The sequence below is a fragment of the Oncorhynchus keta genome, chromosome 22 (genome assembly GCF_023373465.1).
Source record: "Oncorhynchus keta strain PuntledgeMale-10-30-2019 chromosome 22, Oket_V2, whole genome shotgun sequence".
NCBI lineage: Eukaryota > Metazoa > Chordata > Actinopteri > Salmoniformes > Salmonidae > Oncorhynchus > Oncorhynchus keta.
The window spans coordinates 49,276,698-49,304,197 of NC_068442.1; the positions used below are offsets into that span (position 1 = coordinate 49,276,698).

General features: G+C 43.0%; 1 protein-coding gene across 2 annotated transcripts in view; it reads right to left on the reverse strand.

The window, feature by feature from the left end:
* Positions 1–27,500, reverse strand: part of LOC118376715 (nuclear receptor subfamily 5 group A member 2) — a 193,374-nt gene that overhangs the window by 165,686 nt on the left and 188 nt on the right. The window contains exons 1-4 of one of the 2 annotated variants that reach the window (XM_052475432.1): positions 27,398–27,500; positions 23,143–23,274; positions 20,505–20,623; positions 9,206–9,347 (exon numbers count right to left, since the gene is read on the reverse strand). The exon at positions 27,398–27,500 is cut by the window's right edge and continues 188 nt beyond it. In XM_052475432.1, coding sequence (XP_052331392.1) covers positions 9,206–9,347; positions 20,505–20,623; positions 23,143–23,274; positions 27,398–27,464 — 460 coding nt within the window. In that variant the 5' untranslated portion in view covers positions 27,465–27,500. The remainder of the gene's footprint in view (positions 1–9,205; positions 9,348–20,504; positions 20,624–23,142; positions 23,275–27,397) is intronic. The other variant, XM_052475433.1, reaches the window with a different exon arrangement.

The window sequence follows — 27,500 nt, forward strand, 5'->3', positions numbered from 1 at the left end:
CATACACACCTACACACTGACACACCTACACACAGACACACCTACACACAGACACACCTACACACCAGCACACTGAGGTATAGGACTGAGGTATAGGACTGGGGTATAGGACTGGGACTGGGGTATAGGAGGGGGGCTGGGGTATAGGACTGGGGCTGGGGTATAGGACTGGGACTGGGGTATAAGACTGGGGCTGGGGTATAGGACTGGGACTGGGGTATAAGACTGGGACTGGGGTATAGGACTGGGGCTGGGGTATAGGACTGGGACTGGGGTATAAGACTGGGACTGGGGTATAGGACTGGGGCTGGGGTATAGGACTGGGACTGGGGTATAAGACTGGGACTGGGGTATAGGACTGGGACTGGGGTATAGGACTGGGACTGGGGTATAGGACTGGGGCTGGGGTATAGGACTGGGACTGGGGTATAAGACTGGGACTGGGGTATAGGACTGGGACTGGGGTATAGGACTGGGACTGGGGTATAGGACTGGGGTACAGGACTGGGACTGGGGTATAGGACTGGGACTGGGGTATAGGAGGGGGGCTGGGGTATAGGACTGGGGCTGGGGTATAGGACTGGGGTATAGGACTGGGGTACAGGACTGGGACTGGGGTATAGGACTGGGACTGGGGTATAGGACTGGGACTGGGGTATAGGACTGGGACTGGGGTATAGGACTGGGACTGGGGTATAGGACTGGGACTGGGGTATAGGAGGGGCCTGGGGTATAGGACTGGGGCTGGGGTATAGCACTGGGACTGGGGTATAAGACTGGGACTGGGGTATAGGACTGGGGTATAGGACTGGGACTGGGGTATAGGACTGGGACTGGAGAATAAGAATGGGACTGGAGTATTGGACTGGGACTGGGGTATAGAACTGGGACTGGGGTATAGGACTGGGACTGGGGTATAGGACTGGGGTATAGGACTGGGACTGGGGTATAGGACTGGGACTGGGGTATAGGACTGGGACTGGGGTATAGGACTGGGACTGGGGTATAGGACTTGGACTGGGGTATAGGACTGGGACTGGAGAATAAGAATGGGACTGGAGTATTGGACTGGGACTGGGGTATAGGACTGAGGTATAGGACTGGGGTATAAGACTGGGACTGGGGTATAGGACTGGGGTACAGGACTTGGACTGGGGTATAGGACTGGGACTGGAGAATAAGAATGGGACTGGAGTATTGGACTGGGACTGGGGTATAGAACTGGGACTGGGACTGGGGTATAGGACTGGGACTGGGACTGGGGTATAGGACTGGGACTGGGGTATAGGACTGGGACTGGGACTGGGGTATAGGACTGGGACTGGGGTATAGGACTGGGGCTGGGGTATAAGAATAGGACTGGAGTATTGGACTGGGACTGGGGTATAGGACTGGGACTGGGGTATAGGACTGGGACTGGGGAGTAGGACTGGGACTGGGACTGGGGCATAGGACTGGGGCTGGGGTATAGGACTGGGGCTGGGGTATAGGACTGGCACTGGGGTATAGGACTGGGACAGTTTACCAGGTTCTACTGTTGGTAACTGGAACAGACAGTTTACCAAGTTCTACTGTTGGTAACTGGAACAGACAGTTTACCAGGTTCTACTGTTGGTCACTGGAACAGACACTTTACCAGGTTCTACTGTTGGTCACTGGAACAGACAGTTTACCAGGTTCTACTTTTGGTAACTGGAACAGACAGTTTACCAAGTTCTACTGTTGGTAACTGGAACAGACAGTTTACCAGGTTCTACTGTTGGTAACTGGAACAGACAGTGTCCCAGGCTCTACTGTTGGTAACTGGAACAGACAGTTTACCGGGTTCTACTGTTGGTAACTGGAACAGACAGTTTACCAGGTTCTACTGTTGGTAACTGGAACAGACAGTTTACCAGGTTCTACTGTTGGTCACTGGAACAGACAGTTTACCAGGTTCTACTGTTGGTCACTGGAACAGACAGTGTACCAGGCTCTACTGTTGGTAACTGGAACAGACAGTTTACCAGGTTCTACTGTTGGTAACTGGAACAGACAGTGTACCAGGTTCTACTGTTGGTAACTGAAACAGACAGTTTACCAGGTTCTACTGTTGGTAACTGGAACAGACAGTTTACCAGGTTCTACTGTTGGTAACTGGAACAGACAGTGTACCAGGCTCTACTGTTGGTAACTGGAACAGACAGTGTACCAGGCTCTACTGTTGGTAACTGGAACAGACAGTGTACCAGGTTCTACTGTTGGTAACTGAAACAGACAGTTTACCAGGTTCTACTGTTGGTAACTGGAACAGACAGTGTACCAGGCTCTACTGTTGGTAACTGGAACAGACAGTGTACCAGGCTCTACTGTTGGTAACTGGAACAGACAGTGTACCAGGTTCTACTGTTGGTAACTGGAACAGACAGTTTACCAGGTTCTACTGTTGGTCACTGGAACAGACAGTGTACCAGGCTCTACTGTTGGTAACTGGAACAGACAGTTTACCAGGTTCTACTGTTGGTAACTGGAACAGACAGTGTACCAGGCTCTACTGTTGGTAACTGGAACAGACAGTTTCCCAGGTTCTACTGTTGGTAACTGGAACAGACAGTGTACCAGGCTCTACTGTTGGTAACTGGAACAGACAGTTTACCAGGCTCTACTGTTGGTCACTGGAACAGACAGTGTACCAGGCTCTACTGTTGGTAACTGGAACAGACAGTTTACCAGGTTCTACTGTTGGTAACTGGAACAGACAGTGTACCAGGCTCTACTGTTGGTCACTGGAACAGACAGTTTACCAGGTTCTACTGTTGGTCACTGGAACAGACAGTGTACCAGGCTCTACTGTTGGTAACTGGAACAGACAGTGTACCAGGCTCTACTGTTGGGAACTGGAACAGACAGTTTACCAGGTTCTACTGTTGGTAACTGGAACAGACAGTGTACCAGGCTCTACTGTTGGTAACTGGAACAGACAGTGTACCAGGTTATTGGATTACAGTAGCAATTTATTATAGTGTTGGGCAATATAACAAGAACAAACAATTCCCACATAGAAATAAAGTCAATGATCCAAATTGGATGAATTACGAAGTATTCATACATTTGGTACATTTTAACACTCATTAATCTAATAAAACTCATTTTAACATTCATTAATCTAATAAAACTCATTTTAATACTCATTAATCTAATAACACTCATTTTAACACTCATTAATCTAATAACACTCATTTTAATACTCATTAATCTAATAACACTCATTTTAACACTCATTAATCTAATAAAACTCATTTTAACATTCATTAATCTAATAAAACTCATTTTAATACTCATTAATCTAATAACACTCATTTTAATACTCATTAATCTAATAACACTCATTCATCTAATGTTAACACTAATTTTAATACTCATTAATCTAATGTTAACACTCATTTTAACACTCATTAATCTAATGTTAACACTCATTTTAAGACTCTAATGTTAAAACTCGTTTTTATACTCATTAATGTTAACACCCATTTTTAACACTCAGCTCAGGGATTTGATGTTGCAACCTTGCAGTTACTAGTTCAACATTCTAACCACTAGGCTACCTGCCTCCCCCGAGCAAATAAGAAGAGCAAATCTTAGATACTAATTACTAGTCTGCACCTAAAAATGATGTAAAACTGGGAGGAGAATACCGACAACCGCCGAAACATCTATCCTATGAGAACATTTCTGAATGGTACTCTGAAGTATCCCTTCTAACCACGAAAGAAACAGAGAAAGAGAGAGAGAGAGAGACTCAAATGAACTGACTCTCCAGCAGACAGACTGACGATTCCAACAGAGAAGATCACAACGACACATGGGTGTAAAAACATATTGATTGCAATTATTCGCAAATGAGTGAGCGTTCATGTGCAAAGGATTAGCATTTCAATTAATATAATTATCAATTGTGGGTAGTGACCCCTTTTGTCTTTCCCGCTCTTTCTCAGTCCACACCCCCTTCTCAGTCCACACCCACTTCCCTTTGTCCACACCCCCTTCCCAGTCCACACCCCCTTCTCAGTCCACACCCCCTTCCCAGTCCACACCCCCTTCTCCCAGTCCACACCCCTTCCCAGTCCACACCCCTTCTCAGTCCACACCCCTTCTCAGTCCACACCCACTTCCCTTTGTCCACACCCCTTCCCAGTCCACACCCCTTCTCAGTCCACACCCCTTCCCAGTCCACACCCCTTCTCAGTCCACACCCCCTTCCCAGTCCACACCCACTTCCCAGTCCACACCCCCTTCTCAGTCCACACCCACTTCCCTTTGTCCACACCCCCTTCCCAGTCCACACCCCCTTCTCAGTCCACACCCCCTTCCCAGTCCACACCCCCTTCCCAGTCCACACCCACTTCCCTTTGTCCACCAAGTCGTCATATCGGCTTAGCCCACTAGGGAATGTTCCCTATCCTTGTTAGTAACATATATCTACTGTTTTTTTGTTTACGCATTTCTGTGATTAGTTAGTTAGTAAATAAATGATTAAGCCAAATGGTGTATGGATGATTCATAGTAAAAGCTGGGTTCGCCAACAATTTACAACGTTTGGAAAGAGACGGACGTGAGCTATTAAAATATCTGAATATCTGAGTTATATTCGGAAAATTATAACTTTGTAATCTGAAGATTTTCCGCGGTGCCCCTGACTTCCGAGTTAATTACGTTTACATGATTAGTTTAATCAAGTAATAATAATTACAGAGAATTGATTTGATAAAATATCAGTCTTCACTTTTAATGATGCCATAGACAGAACAGGGCATTTAGGCCAAAGGTAAACCATCTGTCAGGGCATCAATACACTTTACAATGATGGTCTAGGAACAGTGGGTTAACTGGTCTAGGAACAGTGGGTTAACTGGTCTAGGAACAGTGGGTTAACTGCCTTGTTCAGGGGCAGAAAGACAGATTTTTACCTTGTCGGCTCAGGGATTCAATATATCGATATTTTGGTTACTGGCCCAACCCTCTAAACACTAGGCTACCTGCCGCCCCAATCTCTCTCTCTCTCTCTGTGTCTGAGTCTGTGTCTGTGTGTGTGTGTGTGTGTGTGTGTGTGTGTGTGTGTGTGTGTGTGTGTGTGTGTGTGTGTGTGTGTGTGTGTGTGTGTGTGTGTGTGTGTGTGTGTGTCCGTGTCACCCGATATCTGTCAAACATTGTACTTTGGTGAAGCCTATTTCACTTCCTCAAAATCCCCAGAATGAATTTAAGATAACTCAAAAAATCTGTAATTAATTTTGAGGTATTTGCCGAGGATGTTTCAGTTGTGTAATTTGACCATCTAATAGATGTCTGATGTGTTGTCTTGTGGAAACAGTCAGAGACGCTGGGCAGGTCTGTCTCACTGTCTATACTATTGGATAGAGAGCAATCACTGGAGCTGTTCCATCCCATGCTAGTGGGCGAATGGACATCGTCAAATGAAAACCCAACCTTCATTTAACCTTTGAGATGCGCAGATGTTTCAAACTCCGTTTTTAGACGAGACTTTATGACCAAAATGATCCTATTTAGACTCAATTCTTACACTGGAACAATAGTTTCTGACTCATATTGATGCCACATAGGTTGTTTTCAAAGGGAGTCAATATTAAACAATTAAAAATAGACTTAACTGCATTTTAATACTTTTTTTAAATCCCAAAATGAAGGACTGAATTGAACCGTGTGAATAAATCTATAATATATGTATGTTGTTTTACTGGAAAGCTGTGCCTGGGAGAGCAGGATTCTACCTCGGTGATCTTTACAGGTTGTGGCAACACTCCACCCTGCCTGCCTGCCTGCCTGCCTGCCTGCCTGCTTGCCTGCCTGCCTGCCTGCCTGCCTGCCTGCCTGCCTGCCTGCCTCTGCCCCTGGGCTGGAGTAGACAGAGTGCTGCAGGGCCCCTCCGCCCAGCTGCTGGCATATGAAAACACATCACGCCGTAGTAAAGCTGTAAAATGACAGGCGAAGAGATTCTGCCCTCTGGCCATTCACAATTAATAGTAATTAAAACCACACTCCTGTGGGTTAAGACGAAAAAGACACACACACACACAAACACAACAACAAAAAGAAGTGCTATCTTAAAAACGACTAAAAGTACACGTAGATACGGGATGGTTGTGTAAAGGTGGTTGTTGAATGAGAAAGAGGTCAAGACTGAGTGTCCAGGCAAAATAAATGTGTTTCAGGGGTAAGACAACATAATGTTGCTTTTCACTTCTCGCCCCATTGGTCTGCATGCAGGACGGTAGGATTATTTCTACAGAGTAGGTGTGATTTGGCCCGAATCACTGATATAGGGTCAGATACAGCATTTGTCCATCCCCCTAATCTTTAACCTGTCCCTCCCCTTAACCCTAACCTGTCCATCCCCCTAATCTTAACCTGTCCATCCCCCTAATCCTAACCTATCCATCCCCCTAATTCTAACCTTAACATCACCCTAATCCTAACCTGTCCATCCCTCGAGTCCTAACCTTTACATCCCTCGAGTCCTAACCTTTACATCCCTCGAGTCCTAACCTTTACATCCATCGAGTCCTAACCTTTACATCCCCCTAATCCTAACCTTTACATCCCCCTAATCCTAACCTGTCCATACCCCTAATCCTAACCCATCCATCCCCCTAATCCTAACCTATTCATCCCCCTAATCCTAACCTTTACATCCCCCTAATCCTAACCTTTACATCCCCCTAATCCTAACCCATCCATCCCCCTAATCCTAACCTATCCATCCCCCTAATTTTAACCTATCCGTCCCCTTAATTTTAACCTATCCACCCCCCTAATCCTAACCTTTACATCCCCCTAATCCTACCCTTTACATCCCCCTAATCCTAACCTTTACACCCCCCTAATCTTAACCTTTACATCCCTCTAATCCTAACCTTTACATCCCCCTAATCCTAACCTTTACATCCCTCTAATCCTAACCTTTACATCCCTCTAATCCTAACCTTTACATCCCCCTAATCCTAACCTTTACACCCCCCTAATCTTAACCTTTACATCCCTCTAATCCTAACCTTTACATCCCCCTAATTCTAAACTGGTAAAGGGAGTAAAACTAACCTGTCTCACGACGGTCTAAACCCAGCTCACGTTCCTTATTAGTGGGTGAACAATCCAACGCTTGGTGAATTCTGCTTCACAATGATAGGAAGAGCCGACATCGAAGGATCTTGATCCTCTGTCTGTGGTTTAGAGAAACTTCTAACACAATTTAGTTCTATACAACAACAGTAGAAGCCTTTAGAAACATTTAAAAACCAGAATTGATACCAAATTCAAACCTGTTTGTTTTTCCTTTGCCCCAAAATTCCAAGATAACAGTTTTGTTTGAATAGGGCCGTTGCGTTTACAAGTAACTCTTACAAAACACAAAAGATAATGAACCGGAAATTTCCACATCTTTGCCTTTATGTTGGTGCCCAAAACTTGGGAGGTGAATTAATGTTGTGCAAGGTTGTAATGTCTTCATTTTTTAAATATTTTTTTCCCATTTTTTGGGGTCTATGTTCCTGTTTTACAGCTTCGATGCTCTTGAGCCTGGTGTTGTTGTCACCAAAGAGCATTCAGACTCAGTCGGGACCAGGTTTTCGTCCTTCCTCCCATAGATGGTCTGCCTGTACAAGCATCACCTGGACTGGACACAGCTAGACAAACTTATCTTTTTTGAGAAGATCAGGGAGTTTTGTCACAAAGAGGGCATGGACATGATATGCCCTGCACCAAAGTCAAGGGCAGGACAGAAACATGCTCTCTGACTATACATTCCCTTGGGTGGACGGACGGGTGGGGAGAGTTCCCAGTCATTCAGACTATCTGCAGTGCCTCTATGCACATTCGTATGACTTTCTCCTAACCCACAAACACAGACACACACACACACACACACACACACCATACGTTGCAGCTACTAAATAAAAAATATCCTGTTGCTCATCCACTTTCCCCTTAATTGCATGCTTATAATTCATAGAACTACCTCATCTACCACCAGTATCACTGCTATTGTTATTTATATTGTTATTGTACATACTGTATATTATTTCTCTACTGGCATTGATACGTTTTGTTCTTTTTTTATATTGACACTTTCTAGTTTTGCTACTATGCAAATACAGTAACCATTTCACTGTACCATTGACATATTCTGTATCCTGCGTATGTGACAAAATAAATGTTGATTATTATTATTAGTATTATTATTAGTATTATTTGATAGTGTTTAACGGAGACGGTAATGTGAAGAACAACATGACCTGCACCAAAGTCACATTAGGATATAGGCTTATAGTAGGCTACTAGTTTGACCACTTTCAGTTTTAAACATCTTTACTACAGTACTCACTCTGTTTAGCACATGGCCTCAAATGTGAATCCTTAAAGACACGGGCGGGGCTAAAGCTTAAGAGGGTGTGAACGTTGCTGAATGGGCGGGGTTAAAGCTTAAGAGGGTGTGAACAATGCTGAATGGGCAGGGCTAAGGCTTAAGAGGGTGTGAACGATGCTGAATGGGCGGGGCTAAAGCTTAAGAGGGTGTGAACGTTGCTGAATGGGCGGGGCTAAAGCTTAAGAGGGTGTGAACGATGCTGAATGGGCGGGGCTAAAGCTTTAGAGGGTGTGAACGTTGCTGAATGGGCGGGGCTAAAGCTTAAGAGGGTGTGAACGATGCTGAATGGGTGTAGACAAAGAAGAGCTCTCCAGTAGGTATACCAAAACATTACAAAAGTGGGGGCTACAACCTTAAATTATAATTACTTTCGCATTGTTCCTCAAATGCTGTGTATGACGTACAATTTTGTAGCTCTGAATCTTTTTCAAATTTTTGCTACAAAAGACCGAATCGAGGAGATCGGTCACATATTCCCGACTCGTTTGATTTGATTTGTTATGGGAGAATCTACTGACCCCTGTTTACTGTATGCACCAGTCTCTGGGCTAAAATAGATTTAATTTATTTTCAACAACTTTAGCTGGGTGTGACTGAACTCGCGTTGCACAATGGAACCAATAGAGTAGTCCCAAAAGTCCAAAACCCCTTTTTGAAAGAGAAAAAGAATACCATTTGAACCCAGGTCTGTCATGCACCAACATAAGTCAAACCCCGACCATAACATAGTTGTCCTATACTAGGACCTTCTTGTTGTCTTATAAGCTCATTAATAAGAGGTGCCCTTACCTTCCAGCTTCATGCCAACAGTGAGGCACTTCTGGAAGCGGCAATAAGGGCAGCGTTTTCTTTGTGTCTTGTCGATGGCACATGTCTGGTTCTCTATGCATGTGTACCGTTTGTTGTTCTGAACCGTGCGCTTGAAGAAGCCCTGCGGAGAAGAATTAACATGTCAACACGGATGACCCCGGCGTTTGTAATTGATTCACAAACACATGCTTGAGCGTGCAAGCTCTCACACACACACACACACACACACACACACACACACACACACACACACAGACACACACACAGACACAGACACAGACACAGACACACACACACACAGACACACAGACACACACACACACAGACACACACACAGACACACACACAGACACACACACACACACACACACACACACACAGACAGACACAGACACACAGACACACACACACACACAGACACACACACAGACACACACACACACAGACACAGACACAGACACAGACACAGACACAGACACACAGCACACGCACACGCACACAGACACACGCACACGCACACGCACACACAGACACAGACACAGACACACACACACACACACACAGACACACACACACACACACACACACACACACACACACACACACACACACACACACACACACACACACACACAGACACAGACACAGACACTCAGACACACACACAGAACATTTCTTGAAAAGTACAGAATAAACATCTGTTCTAATTATTAGTTTAAACAACAATATAAAATACGATTAATAACATCAAAATGTGAACAATATTTTCATGAATTAACCTGTTGCAATTCCAGCCAGACAATATTACAAGCACTACATGGATATTTACACTTATGGTGGTGCTATGAAGACTTCAGAATGTACCTGAACAACTTGTTCTATATCAATTATAAAACAATATGAGAATAAGAGAATAACAAATCCAATCCATTATAGCCATCATTCATAGTTCACTTGGTTCTAACTGTACCATTGAATAAAAGTTCAGAAGTAGTGTAACAGTATAACTTTAGACCGTCCCCTCGCCCATACCCAGGCACGAACCAGGGACCCTCTGCAGACATTAACAGTCACCCACGAAGCATCGTTACCCATCGCTCCACAAAAGGCGTGGCCCTTGCAGAGTAAGGGGAACCACTACTTCAAGGTCTCAGAGCAAGTGACGTCGCCGATTGAAACGCTATTTAGCGCGCACCACCGCTAACTAGCGAGCCGTTTCACATCCGTTACAGTAGCAAGAAAAATCTCACGTGGAAAAGGTATTAGCGTATTGGATGCAGTCTAACACAGTGCCTGCAATCTGTTTTATGTCACCAAAGCCCCATATACTACCCACCATTGCGACCTGTACGCTCTCGTTGGCTGGCCCTCGTTTCATACTCGCCGCCAAACCCACTGGCTCCAGGTCATCTACAAGTCTCTGCTAGGTCTTATCTCAGACCACTTGTCACCATAGCAGCACCCACCCATAGCACATGCTCCAGCAGGTATATCTCACTAGTCACCCCCAAAGCCAATTACGCCTTTGGCCACCTTTCCTTCTGCTGCCAATGACTGGAACGAACTGCAAAAAATCACTGAAGCTGGAGACTTATATCTCCCTCACTAACTTTAAGCACCAGCTGTCAGAGCAGCTCACAGATCACTGCACCTGTACATAGCCCATCCAACACCCCCATATTGTATTTATTTATTTATCTTGCTCCTTTGCACACCAGTATCTCTACTTGCACATTCATCTTCTGCACATCAATCACTCAATCAATGGTATGGCGAGGACCCGACATGCCCCCTCTGCCCAGCTCTAGCGACTCTCAGGCATATAATGACAGGTTGCAAGACCAGCCTCTCACAAGGCCGCTACACCTGGAGGCACAATCAGGTCCTCAAAGAGCCTGGCTGCAGCACTTGGGACCAAGAGGAGTGCAACCAATTCATTACCTCCAAAAACAAGCAATCCTGTCAAAACAACAACATTCATCCGGGAGGGACAGAAAAGGCCCAAGTATCCTCCTACGAAGCCAGAAACTGGACACCTAGTCATGGCCCGGGACTGGAAGATGCTTGTCGATATTGGCCAGCAACTCATTTTTCCACCTGAGATTGCTTCTACCAACCTTAGGCCAGACATGGTACTCTGGTCCCCTTCACGAAAGGCTGTGTACATCATAGAGCTCACAGTCCCGTGGGAAAACTCTGTTGAAGAGGCCTACGAGCGTAAGAAACTGCGTTACACAGAGTTGGCAGCAGACGCAACTCTGCGTGGCTGGAATGCAAAAGTCTGGCCAGTTGAAGTGGGATGCAGAGGATTCGTGGCTTCTTCCACCATCAGGTTGCTGAAAGGACTTGGAATCCATGGACAGGCTCTGCGGCAGACCGTCAGAGCAGTTTCTCAAGCAGCTGAAAGAGGCAGCCAGTGGATCTGGATCAAACGGAAGGACCCTTGCTGGGCTATAACAACATGACCCCCCACCCCCACCTGAGAACCCAATTCAGATCCCTCCAACTTGAGGAGGGCATATGAGGTATGCGGTCAGCTGTATGGCTGGCTCAGGGAAGAGGATGCCCCTGCCTTGCATAGTCCCGTGGGACATCTTAATTGGGCATGGGACACAAGCTAAGGCTTGATCACCCTTTAGCTGGCCACCTTTGATGAGGGTGTTTAGTGATTAATAAAGGCCGAAACACCCACTGATTCGAAGGCACACTACTGAGGATGTGTCCCAAAATTGACATCTTAACGCAGTCTAAGAAATAAACCTCCCATGCCACTCTGTCAACATCACGGCAAATCTCATGTGAGTGCATTCCATCTATTGGCACAATGGACAGGTTTTAACATCTCGTCCCGTGTTTTATGATTCTTATTCAGTGTTTAATTGCTATATTGTAATTACTTCGCCACCATGTCCTATTTATTGCCTTACCTCCCTTCTCTCACCTCATTTGCAAACACTGTATATAGCCTTTTCTACTGTATTATTGACTGTATGTTTGTTTTACTCCATGTGTAACTCTGTTGTTGTTGTTTGTGTCAAACTGCTTTGTTTTATTATTGGCCAGGTTGCAGGTGTAAATGAGAACTTGTTCTCAACTAGCCTACCTGGTTAAATAAAGGTGTTCTCAACTAGCCTACCTGGTTAAATAAAGGTGATCTCAACTAGCCTACCTGGTTAAATAAAGGTGATCTCAACTAGCCTACCTGGTTAAATAAAGGTGTTCTCAACTAGCCTACCTGGTTAAATAAAGGTGTTCTCAACTAGCCTACCTGGTTAAATAAAGGTGTTCTCAACTAGCCTATCTGGTTAAATAAAGGTGATCTCAACTAGCCTACCTGGTTAAATAAAGGTGTTCTCAACTGGCCTACCCTGGTTAAATAAAGGTTTTCTCAACTAGCCTACCTGGTTAAATAAAGGTGTTCTCAACTAGCCTACCTGGTTAAATAAAGGTGTTCTCAACTAGCCTACCTGGTTAAATAAAGGTGTTCTCAACTAGCCTATCTGGTTAAATAAAGGTGTTCTCAACTAGCCTACCTGGTTAAATAAAGGTGTTCTCAACTAGCCTACCTGGTTAAATAAAGGGGTTCTCAACTAGCCTACCTGGTTAAATAAAGGTGTTCTCAACTAGCCTACCTGGTTAAATAAAGGTGTTCTCAACTAGCCTACCTGGTTAAATAAAGGTGTTCTCAACTAGCCTACCTGGTTAAATAAAGGTGTTCTCAACTAGCCTATCTGGTTAAATAAAGGTGTTCTCAACTAGCCTACATGGTTAAATAAAGGTGTTCTCAACTAGCCTATCTGGTTAAATAAAGGTGTTCTCAACTAGCCTACCTGGTTAAATAAAGGTGTTCTCAACTAGCCTATCTGGTTAAATAAAGGTGTTCTCAACTAGCCTACCTGGTTAAATAAAGGTGTTCTCAACTAGCCTATCTGGTTAAATAAAGGTGTTCTCAACTAGCCTATCTGGTTAAATAAAGGTGAAATAAAAAGTCAGAGAAATGCCTTAAACCTGCCCATTTAAAAGTAAAACAATCAATATTTCACCAAACTCAAAAACAATGTACAACCTGCATTGCTTGATCCAGCATTATGACATGATAACATAACCACACTAGAATAGACACACTGGATACACAGTCTACTGACCCAGAGGATATACAGTCTACTGACCCACTGGATATACAGTCTACTGACCCACTGGAAACACAGTCTACTGACCCACTGGAAACACAGTCTACTGACCCACTGGATATACAGTCTACTGACCCACTGGATATACATTCTACTGACCCACTGGATATACAGACTACTGACCCACTGGATATACAGTCTACTGACCCACTGGATATACAGACTACTGACCCACTGGATATACAGATTACTGACCCACTGGATATACAGATTACTGACCCACTGGATATACAGATTACTGACCCACTGGATATACAGATTACTGACCCACTGGATATACAGACTACTGACATACTGGATATACAGACTACTGACATACTGGATATGCATTCTACTGACCCACTGGATATACAGTCTACTGACCCACTGGATATACATTCTACTGACACACTGGATATACAGTCTACTGACCCACTGGATATAGATTATACTGACCCACTGGATATACAGTCTATTGACCCACTGGATATACAGACTACTGACCCACTGGAAACACAGTCTACTGACCCACTGGAAACACAGTCTACTGACCCACTGGATATACAGATTACTGACCCACTGGATATACAGTCTACTGACCCACTGGATATACAGTCTACAGACCCACTGGATATACAGTCTATTGACCCACTGGAAACACAGTCTACTGACCCATTGGATATACAGTCTACTGACCCACTGGATATACAGTCTACTGACCCACTGGATATACAGTCTACTGACCCACTGGATATGCATTCTACTGACCCCCTGGATATACAGTCTACTGACCCACTGGATATACAGTCTACTGACCCACTGGATATACAGACTACTGACCCACTGGATATACATTCTACTGACACACTGGATATACATTCTACTGACCCACTGGATATACGGACTACTGCCCCACTGGATATACAGTCTACTGACCCACTGGATATACAGATTACTGACCCACTGGATATACAGATTACTGACCAACTGGATATACAGTCTACTGACCCACTGGATATACAGACTACTGACCCACTGGATATACAGATTACTGACCCACTGGATATACAGATTACTGACCCACTGGATATACATACTACTGACCCACTGGTTATACAGTCTACTGACCCACTGGATATACAGATTACTGACCCACTGGATATACATATTACTGACCCACTGGATATACAGATTACTGACCAACTGGATATACAGTCTACTGACCCACTGGATATACAGACTACTGACCCACTGGATATACAGATTACTGACCCACTGGATATACAGATTACTGACCCACTGGATATACATACTACTGACCCACTGGATATACAGATTACTGACCCACTGGATATACAGACTACTGACATACTGGATATACAGACTACTGACATACTGGATATGCATTCTACTGACCCACTGGATATACAGTCTACTGACCCACTGGATATACAGTCTACTGACCCACTGGATATACAGACTACTGACATACTGGATATACAGACTACTGACATACTGGATATGAATTCTACTGACCCACTGGATATACAGTCTACTGACCCACTGGATATACATTCTACTGACACACTGGATATACAGTCTACTGACCCACTGGATATAGATTATACTGACCCACTGGATATACAGTCTATTGACCCACTGGATATACAGTCTACTGACCCACTGGAAACACAGTCTACTGACCCACTGGAAACACAGTCTACTGACCCACTGGATATACAGATTACTGACCCACTGGATATACAGTCTACTGACCCACTGGATATACAGTCTACAGGCCCACTGGATATACAGTCTATTGACCCACTGGAAACACAGTCTACTGACCCATTGGATATACAGTCTACTGACCCACTGGATATACAGTCTACTTACCCACTGGATATACAGTCTACTGACCCACTGGATATGCATTCTACTGACCCACTGGATATACAGTTTACTGACCCACTGGATATACAGTCTACTGACCCACTGGATATACAGACTACTGACCCACTGGATATACATTCTACTGACACACTGGATATACAGTCTACTGACCCACTGGATATACAGACTACTGACCCACTGGATATACATTCTACTGACCCACTGGATATAGATTATACTGACCCACTGGATATACAGTCTATTGACCCACTGGATATACAGACTACTTACCCACTGGAAACACAGTCTACTGACCCACTGGAAACACAGTCTACTGACCCACTGGATATACAGACTACTGACCCACTGGATATACAGTCTACTGACCCACTGGATATACAGTCTACAGACCCACTGGATATACAGTCTATTGACCCACTGGAAACACAGTCTACTGACCCACTGGATATAGATTCTACTGACCCACTGGATACACAGTCTACTGACCCAGAGGATATACATTCTACTGACCCACTGGATATACAGTCTACTGGCCCACTGGAAACACAGTCTACTGACCCACTGGATATACAGTCTACTGACCCACTGGATATACAGTCTACTGACCCACTGGATATACAGTCTACTGACCCACTGGATATACATTCTACTAACCCACTGGAAACACAGTCTATTGACCCATTGGATATACATTCTACTGACCCACTGGAAACACAGTCTACTGACCCACTGGATATACAGTCTACTGACCCACTGGATATAGATTCTACTGACCCATTGGATATACATTCTACTGACCCACTGGAAATACAGTCTACTGACCCATTGGATATACATTCTACTTACCCACTGGATATACAGACTACTGACCCACTGGATATACAGTCTACTGACTGACTGGATATACAGTCTACTGACCGACTGGATATACAGTCTACTGACCCACTGGATATAGATTCTACTGACCCACTGGATATACAGACTACTGACCCACTGGATATACAGTCTACTGACCCACTGGATATACATACTACTGACCCAATGGATATACAGACTACTGACCCACTGGAAACACAGTCTACTGACCCACTGGATATAGATTCTACTGACCCACTGGATATACAGATTACTGACCCACTGGATATACAGACTACTGACCCAATGGATATACAGACTACTGACCCACTGGATATACAGTCTACTGACCCACTGGATATAGATTCTACTGACCCACTGGATATACAGACTACTGACCCACTGGATATACAGACTACTGACCCAATGGATATACAGACTACTGACCCACTGGATATACAGTCTACTGACCCACTGGATATACAGACTACTGACCCACTGGATATACAGACTACTGACCCACTGGATATACAGACTACTGACCCACTGGATATACAGACTACTGACCCACTGGAAATACAGTCTACTGACCCATTGGATATACAGACTACTGACCCACTGGATATACAGACTACTGACCCACTGGATATACAGACTACTGACCCACTGGATATACAGACTACTGACCCACTGGATATACAGACTACTGACCCACTGGATATACAGACTACTGACCCACTGGATATACAGTCTACTGACCCACTGGAAATACAGACTACTGACCCATTGGATATACATTCTACTTAATAAATGGTCTTTTCATTAATATATAGACCAGTTTAAATGTATTGCACTCTTTCAAGTCAGTGATCGTGTATGTGTGTGTGTGTGTTTGTGTGTTTGTGTGTCTGTGTGTGTGTGTTTGTGTGTATGTGTGTGCGTGTTTGCGTGTGTTTGTGTGTTTGTGTGTCTGTGTGTGTGTGTGTTTGTGTGTATGTGTGTGTGTGTGCGTGTTTGTGTGTTTGTGTGTGTGTGTGTGCGTGTGTGTGTGTTTGTGTGTATGTGTGTGTGCGTGCGTGTGTGTGTGTGTGTGTGTGTGTGTGTGTGTGTGTGTGTGGTGTGTGTGTGTGTGTGTGTGTGTGTGCGTGCGTGCGTGCGTGTGTGTGTGCGTGTGTGTGTTGTGTGTGTGTGTGTGTGTGTGTGTGTGTGTGTGTGTGTGTGTGTGTGTGTGTGTCTGGGTTAAACTGAATGATGAAGTTAACGTTTTTTTGTTTTTTTTAACACAGAAATCCCTAGAGTGAGCCTTTGTAAACATGTCCCTGTTAGTCTACACCTGTTGTTTACAAAGTGTGTGACAAACAAAGATTTGGACCCTCCAAATCTCCAGTGAGGAAACCATGACCATCTATGGTTCTGTGGACCTTTATGTTGGTTTTAACATGCAGGTACAGTGTGGTTTCATGTGGACTTAGAATACAAGTCTGTGCTTGTCTATCTGTGTGTATCTGTGTGTATCTGTGTGTATGTGTGTGTATGTGTGTTTATGTGTGTGCGTGCGCATCCTGCTTGCTTGTCTCTCTCTGTGTGTGTGTGTGTGTGTGTGTGTGTGTGTGTGTGTGTGTGTGTGTGTGTGTGTGTGTGTGTGTGTGTGTGTGTGTGTGTGTGTGTGTGTGTGTGTGTGTGTGTGTGTGTGTGTGTGTGTGTGTGTGTGTGTGTGTGTGTGTGTGTGTGTGTGTGTGTGTGCGTGTACAGGTTTAAAGCAGACCAACACTGTATTACATTGTGTGTTTAGACATTGAGTCCTGATACCTCCTGTCTCAGACCCACGGCAGTGTGCTAGACTGATACCTCCTGTCTCAGACCCACGGCAGTGTGCTAGACTGATACCTCCTGTCTCAGACCCACGGCAGTGTGCTAGACTGATACCTCCTGTCTCAGACCCACGGCAGTGTGCTAGACTGATACCTCCTGTCTCAGACCCACGGCAGTGTGCTAGACTGATACCTCCTGTCTCAGACCCACGGCAGTGTGCTAGCCTGATACCTCCTGTCTCAGACCCACGGCAGTGTGCTAGCCTGATACCTCCTGTCTCAGACCCACGGCAGTGTGCTAGACTGATACCTCCTGTCTCAGACCCACGGCAGTGTGCTAGCCTGATACCTCCTGTCTCAGACCCACGGCAGTGTGCTAGACTGATACCTCCTGTCTCAGACCCACGGCAGTGTGCTAGCCTGATACCTCCTGTCTCAGACCCACGGCAGTGTGCTAGCCTGATACCTCCTGTCTCAGACCCACGGCAGTGTGCTAGACTGGTGAGAAAGTACAGAAAAGACCCCAATCTTTCTCCCGCCCCAAAAAAACAGACAGCTTCCATTGAAATAACTACACGATACAACTCCAATATGTTCCTGATTAACAGATCCCGTTTAGAACTGTGCTGGTGGGAAATTAGCCATCTAGGAATACCTAGGATAGGATAAAGTAATCCTTCTCACCCCCTTAAGATTTAGATGCACTATTGTAAAGTGACTATTCTACTGGATGTCATAAGGTGAATGCACCAATTTGTAAGTCGCTCTGGATAAGAGCGTCTGCTAAATGACTTAAATGTAAATGTTGTTGAAGACACCCGTACACATATAGGTTACCTTTAAAATGATCCACGGTCAGAATGCTGTCTGAGGATATGAGTTAAAAAACGGGTTATCTCGGCTAAAACCACAGGAGTCATTTCACAACTTTACTAACATGCCTCTCTAACAAGACTGAATCTAGTGACATCGTATGTATGCACACATGACTGTAAGTCGCTTTGGATAAAAGCGTCTGCTAAATGGCATATATTATTATTATATATCCTCCGTACGCTGAGTTTAAGAAAGAAAAGAAGAAGAAAAAACACGTTCAAAGAGTTCCACACTCTCTACCATTTTAAAGAAGACAACACTTCAAATGAAGGCAATGTTGCTATTGAAGGTATCCTCAGAGTAAATGTGTTGCTATTGAAGGAATCCTCAGAGTAAATGTGTTGCTATTGAAGGAATCCTCCGAGTAAATGTGTTGCTATTGAAGGTGTCCTCAGAGTAAATGTGTTGCTATTGAAGGTGTCCTCAGAGTAAATGTGTTGCTATTGAAGGTGTCCTCAGAGTAAATGTGTTGCTATTGAAGGTATCCTCAGAGTAAATGTGTTGCTATTGAAGGTGTCCTCAGAGTAAATGTGTTGCTATTGAAGGTGTCCTCAGAGTAAATGTGTTGCTATTGAAGGTGTCCTCAGAGTAAATGTGTTGCTATTGAAGGTGTCCTCAGAGTAAATGTGTTGCTATTGAAGGTGTCCTCAGAGTAAATGTGTTGCTATTGAAGGTGTCCTCAGAGTAAATGTGTTGCTATTGAAGGTGTCCTCAGAGTAAATGTGTTGCTATTGAAGGTATCCTCAGAGTAAATGTGTTGCTATTGAAGGTATCCTCAGAGTAAATGTGTTGCTATTGAAGGTATCCTCAGAGTAAATGTGTTGCTATTGAAGGTATCCTCAGAGTAAATGTGTTGCTATTGAAGGTGTCCTCAGAGTAAATGTGTTGCTATTGAAGGTGTCCTCAGAGTAAATGTGTTGCTATTGAAGGTATCCTCAGAGTAAATGTGTTGCTATTGAAGGTATCCTCAGAGTAAATGTGTTGCTATTGAAGGTATCCTCAGAGTAAATGTGTTGCTATTGAAGGTGTCCTCAGAGTAAATGTGTTGCTATTGAAGGTATCCTCAGAGTAAATGTGTTGCTATTGAAGGTATCCTCAGAGTAAATGTGTTGCTATTGAAGGTGTGCTCAGAGTAAATGTGTTGCTATTGAAGGTATCCTCAGAGTAAATGTGTTGCATTTTAAGGTCAGAAAATTGATTAAATCTACAGCGTAGGCTATGTGGACTGCACACAAATTGACATTTAGAGATTTTACAAAAACCATTTGGTTAACTATATGTAGGTTACTTGGAACTTCTGCAAACAGATGTAGGAGTTTACTATGACTAATACGCTAGCGTAAAACAAATCGAAACTGTTTACATATGACAATGGTACATTGAAATATGCACATATTTTAACACATAGCTTACTGATCATGGAAACAGCAGGTACATAGACCAGACAGGAGACACTATGAACCACTTCACACTAACCGCCATTATATCCTTCAACCACAAACATCAATATGTTAATATCAGTTACATATCACTGCACGTAGCACATTTAGTTCAATAAAGGTTCCAAGAGACGTACAGAAGGACCATCTGAGGAAAGGTTAGAAAAATTGTTTAAAAAAAAACAAACAAAAAAAATCAAAAATAAGAACAAACCTTGCAGCTTTCACATGTGAGGAGCCCGTAATGGTATCCAGAAACCTTGTCTCCACACACCGGACACATCTCATCCAAGTCTTCATCATACGAGTAGTCCATCATTTTATAGTGGGGGGCTGCAACACACGAAACACATGAGAAAACGAAGAAGAAGACTTTCATCTGAAATACCTTATTTTCCTATATAGGCCTACTGCAGTCTTTAACTATACATCTGACTGAATTTACAATGACCTTAGGCTATGGAATATTTTTTGAAAATACATCAAATTTTTTAGAAAAAGATTAACATTTTGAAGCTTTGATCCAAAAGGAAATTTGACTAAACTATTCCTTATTTGGATGAATAATGTTATTTGATGGTACTAAAAGGAAATAACCTTAATTTTCCCGTTTTGCTGCATTCACTCTTGCTCGCCAGTCGCAGACAGGGCAAACATATGAAACTGAGCTTCATAAATATTCATGATATTAAGTCGTGAATTCATCCCGGAAATGGTAAGATATTAGAGTTAATAATTCGAGGAGTAAATGTTACCGCCCACAGGCGAATGGAGACAGCCTACAGTGCAACCTTTCGTGCTAACAGGTGAAAGAAAAATATAAAACTGATTCTTAAATTGAACTTAAATTGAATCGCCTTCAGCTACTCTTCCCGTGTCTGCTCTGCTCTGTACATATACGTTTTAATTTACTTTCCATAAGCACCTGCTTAAGTCATTTTACGGGCATGAATGCTGATGAAAATAATTGCATTGATAAGCGGATATATAACAGTGTTAGCAAACAGCGGAACTGACATTTACAATGGTAAGAAAATAATTGATTGTGCTTAAAATGCGGCAAACATCAAACAGAAAAATCACAATGAATTTCAGAGCAGATAGAATGATGTAACTTTCAAAATGCGTCTTTGTGTCTGCTGAACATGTTTTTCTCAATTGACCCTCTGATCTCGCAGCGTTTACAAGCCCTGTATAATAAGTTGAGAAAGTCATTGTAAATACGAATTTGTTCTTAACTGACCTGCCTAGTTAAATAAAGGTTAAACGTGTAAATTATAATAATAATAATACTCTTACAAACATATCCGCCAGCAGATCCCGTATGAAAATGTCAGGCCTCATATTTTGATGACAGGAGAGCTGAACCCATGGGTTAGTTTACACAGTAGCCTACTCTAGACTGTTCGGTCAGATTTTTTGACAAGTTCAGAAAGTTTTTCTGTAACCTATAACATAGCTATCGAATCTTATCTCGGGCCTCTGAGAAACATGCAGCCTCAAAACTATTTTCAGTTGAAAGTTTGATATTTGAAAATAAGCTAGGCCCATGTTTAAATGGACTGGAAAATGATATTTTATTTTTTTTGCACGCAGACAGAGAAACTACCCGTGCAAAAAATATAGATGAAAATTCCATTCATGCCTTGAAGGTTTTGAGTTATCAGATATTTGTATCAAAACCATATGAAACTTAATTTTAAAGATAATCGAACTGTGCAATTAGCAAAGTGAAGGGGATTTAGAAATAATAATTCGATAGGCTTGCAAAGAACACTTCAATTCTCATCGAAAATAGTTATACTTATTTTCTAACGTTTAACTTTTGGAAATTAAAACAAGCAGTAGGCTAGTCCAGCATTATGAGAAGGATTATAGGGTTATAGGTTACTACGGGTTATAGGTTACAATTTGTAAACTTAACATACATTATTCCAAGCAAAATGTATTTAACCCAATTTGGCATTTTTCAATAATTGCACGTTTATGTCATCAAAACTTTTTTTTGTCGTAGGCCAAATTTCTTACTCGCAAACTGTAGGATATCTGATTTGCACCCTCGTGTTCTGGAGTAAAGGTTCTAAACTCGTCACCCTTCTAATATAAACATTTGACAAAAACGTGACCTGAAAGAAAATATTTTATTCCAAATATCACTGACATAATTCTGCATGGTGCTGAAACCGAAGTTTAAAAATACAATGGCCTTGACTTGATGCCATTTGGGGAATTCACATTTTTCAGGTTCCAACAACTGGCACATGAGATCTTGCATATTAAGCAAACGTTAGACATCAGGTGAGCTTTAGGATGGTTTACTCATTAGCCTAGTAAAATCCCATCAGATGACTGTGGTAGATCAACCGGTAGATCAACCGAAGTCTATAATTTCATAATAGCCTCTGGCAGGAATGAAACACAATGGATAAAACGGAATGATATCTGACTAAGTGAATATTGTGCTTTTAATTCATTCATAAAGTGTACAATGGAATTATTTACCATGAACAATTTGGAGAAAGTCGGTGACAGCAACAATGATCTTTCCTATAGAATTAGGGTAGAGCGAATTCGCAAATGCAACATATTGACCGTCCCAGCGTAGCCTACCTTAATAGTGGTATACAATGCATGATCAGCAAATAAGTTAACTATTCCAAGTTGACAACTGAATAAGATGCACGACGAGTTTGTATAGGCTATTTATGTCCTAAACTGTCAGGTCTTTCACCCGTAATTACGCACAATTTCACAAATGACACCTTTCGCGATGCCAGTGTTAACGCACAACGGTCGCGCCGTCTACAATATTGCCTAATAATGCGGCATCTAAATCGGTCTAGATTTCTTACCTTGCATATTTCTTGGCATGTGTCCCTGTTCTCCATGCGATCGAACGAGTACTAGAGATTCCGTGTCGCCTTTGGGCAGCATGACAGCTCCACTGGGCTGAGCGGGAGACTCAGCTCCGTCCGGCTGACCACCTGGACCGGAGAGGAACACCACAGGTTCTCACACTCACAGACACACCGGAGAAAAGTGGCTTCCCAAATCCTGCGCGCTTACTGAATGGCGAAAATGCAGCGGGCTCTGCTTAAACAGCGAATGTCTAGACTACATACCCGATGGGTAGCCTGCAACAGCGAGAACAATGTAAATTCATTCTGAAATTGCTCTTGGGTAAATTGAAATATGGAGCAATGCCGTTGACCCTAGTATACGAGCATGGTTTTACCGCGAAGTTAAGGGGTGGAGCACAATGATTTCGAGTCCTCTCTCTCTCTCTCTCTCTCTCTCTCTCTCTCTCTCTCTCTCTCTCTCTCTCTCTCTCTCTCTCTCTCCCCCTCTCTCTCTCTCTCTCTCTCTATCTCTCTCTCTCTCTCTCTGATTAAAATAACAAATCTACCCGGACAACCAGGATTGAACCGGGTTAAAATATGATGACACCTCTCTAGAGGTCTCGGCAGCTGACTGCTCTCCCGCTGGCCTTTCCGCGTCTTTGACACTAGTCTTGAAAGTGGAGTTAGCGAACTGTCAGGAACTTTCGGGCTGGTTTGAAAAGACTTTCACGCCGGCTGCTCCTTCAGGTAAATTCGGTCTATCTGTGATGGAGTGGGATGTGAAGTTCAAACCTCTCCTTGCTGCTTTGTTTACTCCACGGACACCGCTTCCTAACGCCAATCAGGGGCTCATGGTGGTATGACATCACACCCTTAGCTCCAATCGCGTGCGGAGACGGGCAACATCATTTCTAAATCGTTTATCCACACTGTCCAAATCACAACTGTTTTTACTGCTAATGATGGGCTTTAAAATCGGCTGACAAAATCGAAGTGATGCAACTGAAACCATCTTTGACACAGAGGAGCGGAAGGCATATATGTATAGGCACGGAGGCATGTCGTTATGCCAACAGGTCTAGTAATGAGTTATAAGCACAGTTTTAATTAAGCTTTTCATGAGTAGGTAGCTGATAAATTAGTGTGTGTGGGGGGGGGGGACTATGCGCGCAAACAGGTGCCATTTTACTGAGACGAAATAAAAATATTCGTTTTAGGCTACTGGATGAATGAATTCTAAAATATTGCGACAAAAATGCAAATTAGGGCAAAACTTTTTCAAAGCTGTCGTCTAATATGCCAGGCCCGTTTTTAAAAATACCACATTTACTCAATTACCTCTATAAATGATCTAATTTCTGTCCTTAATATTTATAGAATTAAATAAGCTACAGGACAAGACGGATCAAATCATGTTACATAATTGACGTGAGCATTGAATTAAAACAACAAAACGAAAATCAGGATTTGTTTGTGTGTTAAAACACACACACACACACACACACACACACACACACACACACACACACACACACACACACACACACACACACACACACACACACACACACACACACACACACACACACACACACACACACACAGCGGAACACAACATAATTCACTCTTGTCATCACCTGAGCCCTATTGAGAGCTGTCAATCAACGGATGGAGAGGTTGGTGAAAAGTGACGCACAGCGGCCTTTTCAAGCAAAAGGTTAGGCTACATATCCAAGGTCAACTCGAGACATACATTAGAGTGGCCCTATAAGCACGCGCGCACACTCACATACATTTACGCACTTGCGAGGGCAAACTCTCACACACACGCACACGCACCCCGCAGGTGTAACTGATTTCATCTATCCATTATATCAAATATATATATATATATAACCAAAACTACACTTAAATAATTATTTCGAAATTATCAAACACGCAATGCTAATAATTGTTGCAATTATGATGTGTTTTATCGTTGTAAAGAACATGCTTTTCGTTGCTTTTCTCGTGCATGTTCATGCTCTGATAGCCTAATCTCTATCATTTCCGATCATAAAGGCAACTCGGAAATGATTTCGAGTGAGTTAACATTTAAACTGTAACCTACACTCACACACATTGGTCTACAAACACGTCCAAATGTCTGACACGTTGACTGTAAAATGTTTGGCAATACATTCCGTTCAGATTGCCGGAATACATTTGACTGTTACTGATGTCAATGTTTCGATTGGAAACCATAAATAATTTACTTTAAACTGAACACAAGCATTTCGCTACACTCGCATGAAACACATGCTAACCATGTGTATGTGACCAATAACATTTGTTTTGATTTGACTTTGAATACTAAGCGCTATTGAAAATATACTTCGCTGATAGTGTTCATAAAACAAAAGCAAGCTGAAGCTGTATCAATGATGAGGTCTCAACCTGTTACGCACGACAACTACGCGCGACAACCACGCGTTGAAGTGACCTCATTTGCAACATATTTTCAATTTATTTCCGGATATTCGTCATTCCTTAGATTTGACTTAATGACTAATTTATGCATGTAAAAACATAGCATTGAATTGTGTGTTTTTGTATATATATAAAAAAATAATAATAACAAAAATAAAACAGGAAATTGTGTAGAAGCACCCTAACAGTACATTCAATGCATAGACAACAACATATGTCAACAACCTAAACCAGGGATTAGCAGCTTTGATGGGGGTGGGGGCCACAAAAATCTGAACTCATCATGGGGGGACCACAGTGGCTCACAGGTCTGTGTAACCACACCCACACATGAAGTCAGAGACAACCCTAGCCTTTTTGGGGAGGCCCTAAGTGAAAATGTGTTGCCAGCAAAACATTTTAGCCCCCCCCCCCCCTTCTACACATTTTGCCATGGGGCGTAGTGAAAAATAAATGTGCAGTTTTCCAGCTAAGTTCCTGCAATTCTACTCATTTTACCATGGAGAGAAATGTTTACATGTGATATCTGAGTGAGAGTGACTAGCAAAATCAATGGGGGGCCCCTGTCGGTAATTTGACCAAGTTTAGATAGCTGGCTAGACTAATTTACCAATCAAATATTTTTTTAGCTGTCATGGACTAATAATTGAGTGACTGTCAGTGACTGACATTACAAGAGAAAAAATGCTCACCCAAGTTTCGAAATTGCACCTTGTGTACTCTACTATTCTAACTCCGGTACAAAACAAATTTAAATAATAATAATTGTGTGTGTGTAGTTTTCAGAAATCGATCTGCGGGCCTCCCATCCTTGGTCTAAACTCATCTTCAAATATAACATGAAAAATGCCATTGCTGTTACTCAACAATGCACGTCAAAATGGACATTTCAAAAAAGGTTAGAGAAAACTGACTCGTGCACCTTGTATTTACGTTAAACCTTGTATTTATGGGAACATGACTGAGTGCACGAGTCTAATAGAGAAATGATGAACACTCTTAGAATTAGTGGTGACTTGAGGAAACCTGCACCTTTGCTAGTCAATGGTTCATATTTGCACCTTTGATTACTTGTCAGGGTTCTTGAAAGGAATCTTTAATGTTTCAACATAACAAAGGGTTCCTGGAGGAACCCTGAACTGGAGGCGTGGCTTAGAAGGGGCGTGGCTTTCATACATCTTTTTGGGGGCCACCTGTTAGATTAAATGTCATTCCTGTTCATATCGTCTGTTGTATTGTCATCGCATGTTAAAGTTGAACATTGACAGTTGTATGATTTCCTCAAGAGTAAATGCAAATCCCAAAGTTGAAATAGTTACCACTTTATTACTATGTGATGAGCAATGTTAGTATTATTCATATTAAGTTACAATGTGTAATATGCATAAATATTTAAATTGGAAGTGTACAAACTGAACATGATGACCAGGAATGACATTTACTCTAACAGGTGACCAAAAATCTGAAAGTCACACCTCAAATCTTCTGATTGGTTGTCACCTCTACAATATCTTAGTGAAAAGATAAAAAATTAAACCACTTCTCATCGTATAAACTTTCTGGTTTGACACTTTACACATGGGTTCCTCTGAGATCCTTTACACAGGGGTTCCTGGAAGAACCATTTTGAACTGAAAATGTTCTACCCGTGTGGTAATTTTTAGAACCCCAAAAGGTTCTTTCTGGCACCTTTACCTCTGAGAGTGTAGGCTATAGAGGGGCCTCTCGAATCCTGGCTGGCACGCTGCACCAGACACGTAGCATGAAGCTTTGTTACAACACATCAGCCACTACTCACCTGCACCAGTCAAGTCCTCTGTAGAGCCACACTGATCACTTTCACTGTCACGGCTGAAGGAAGACATGCCAATCCACAGCTCCACAGAGAAAACAAGGCTCTG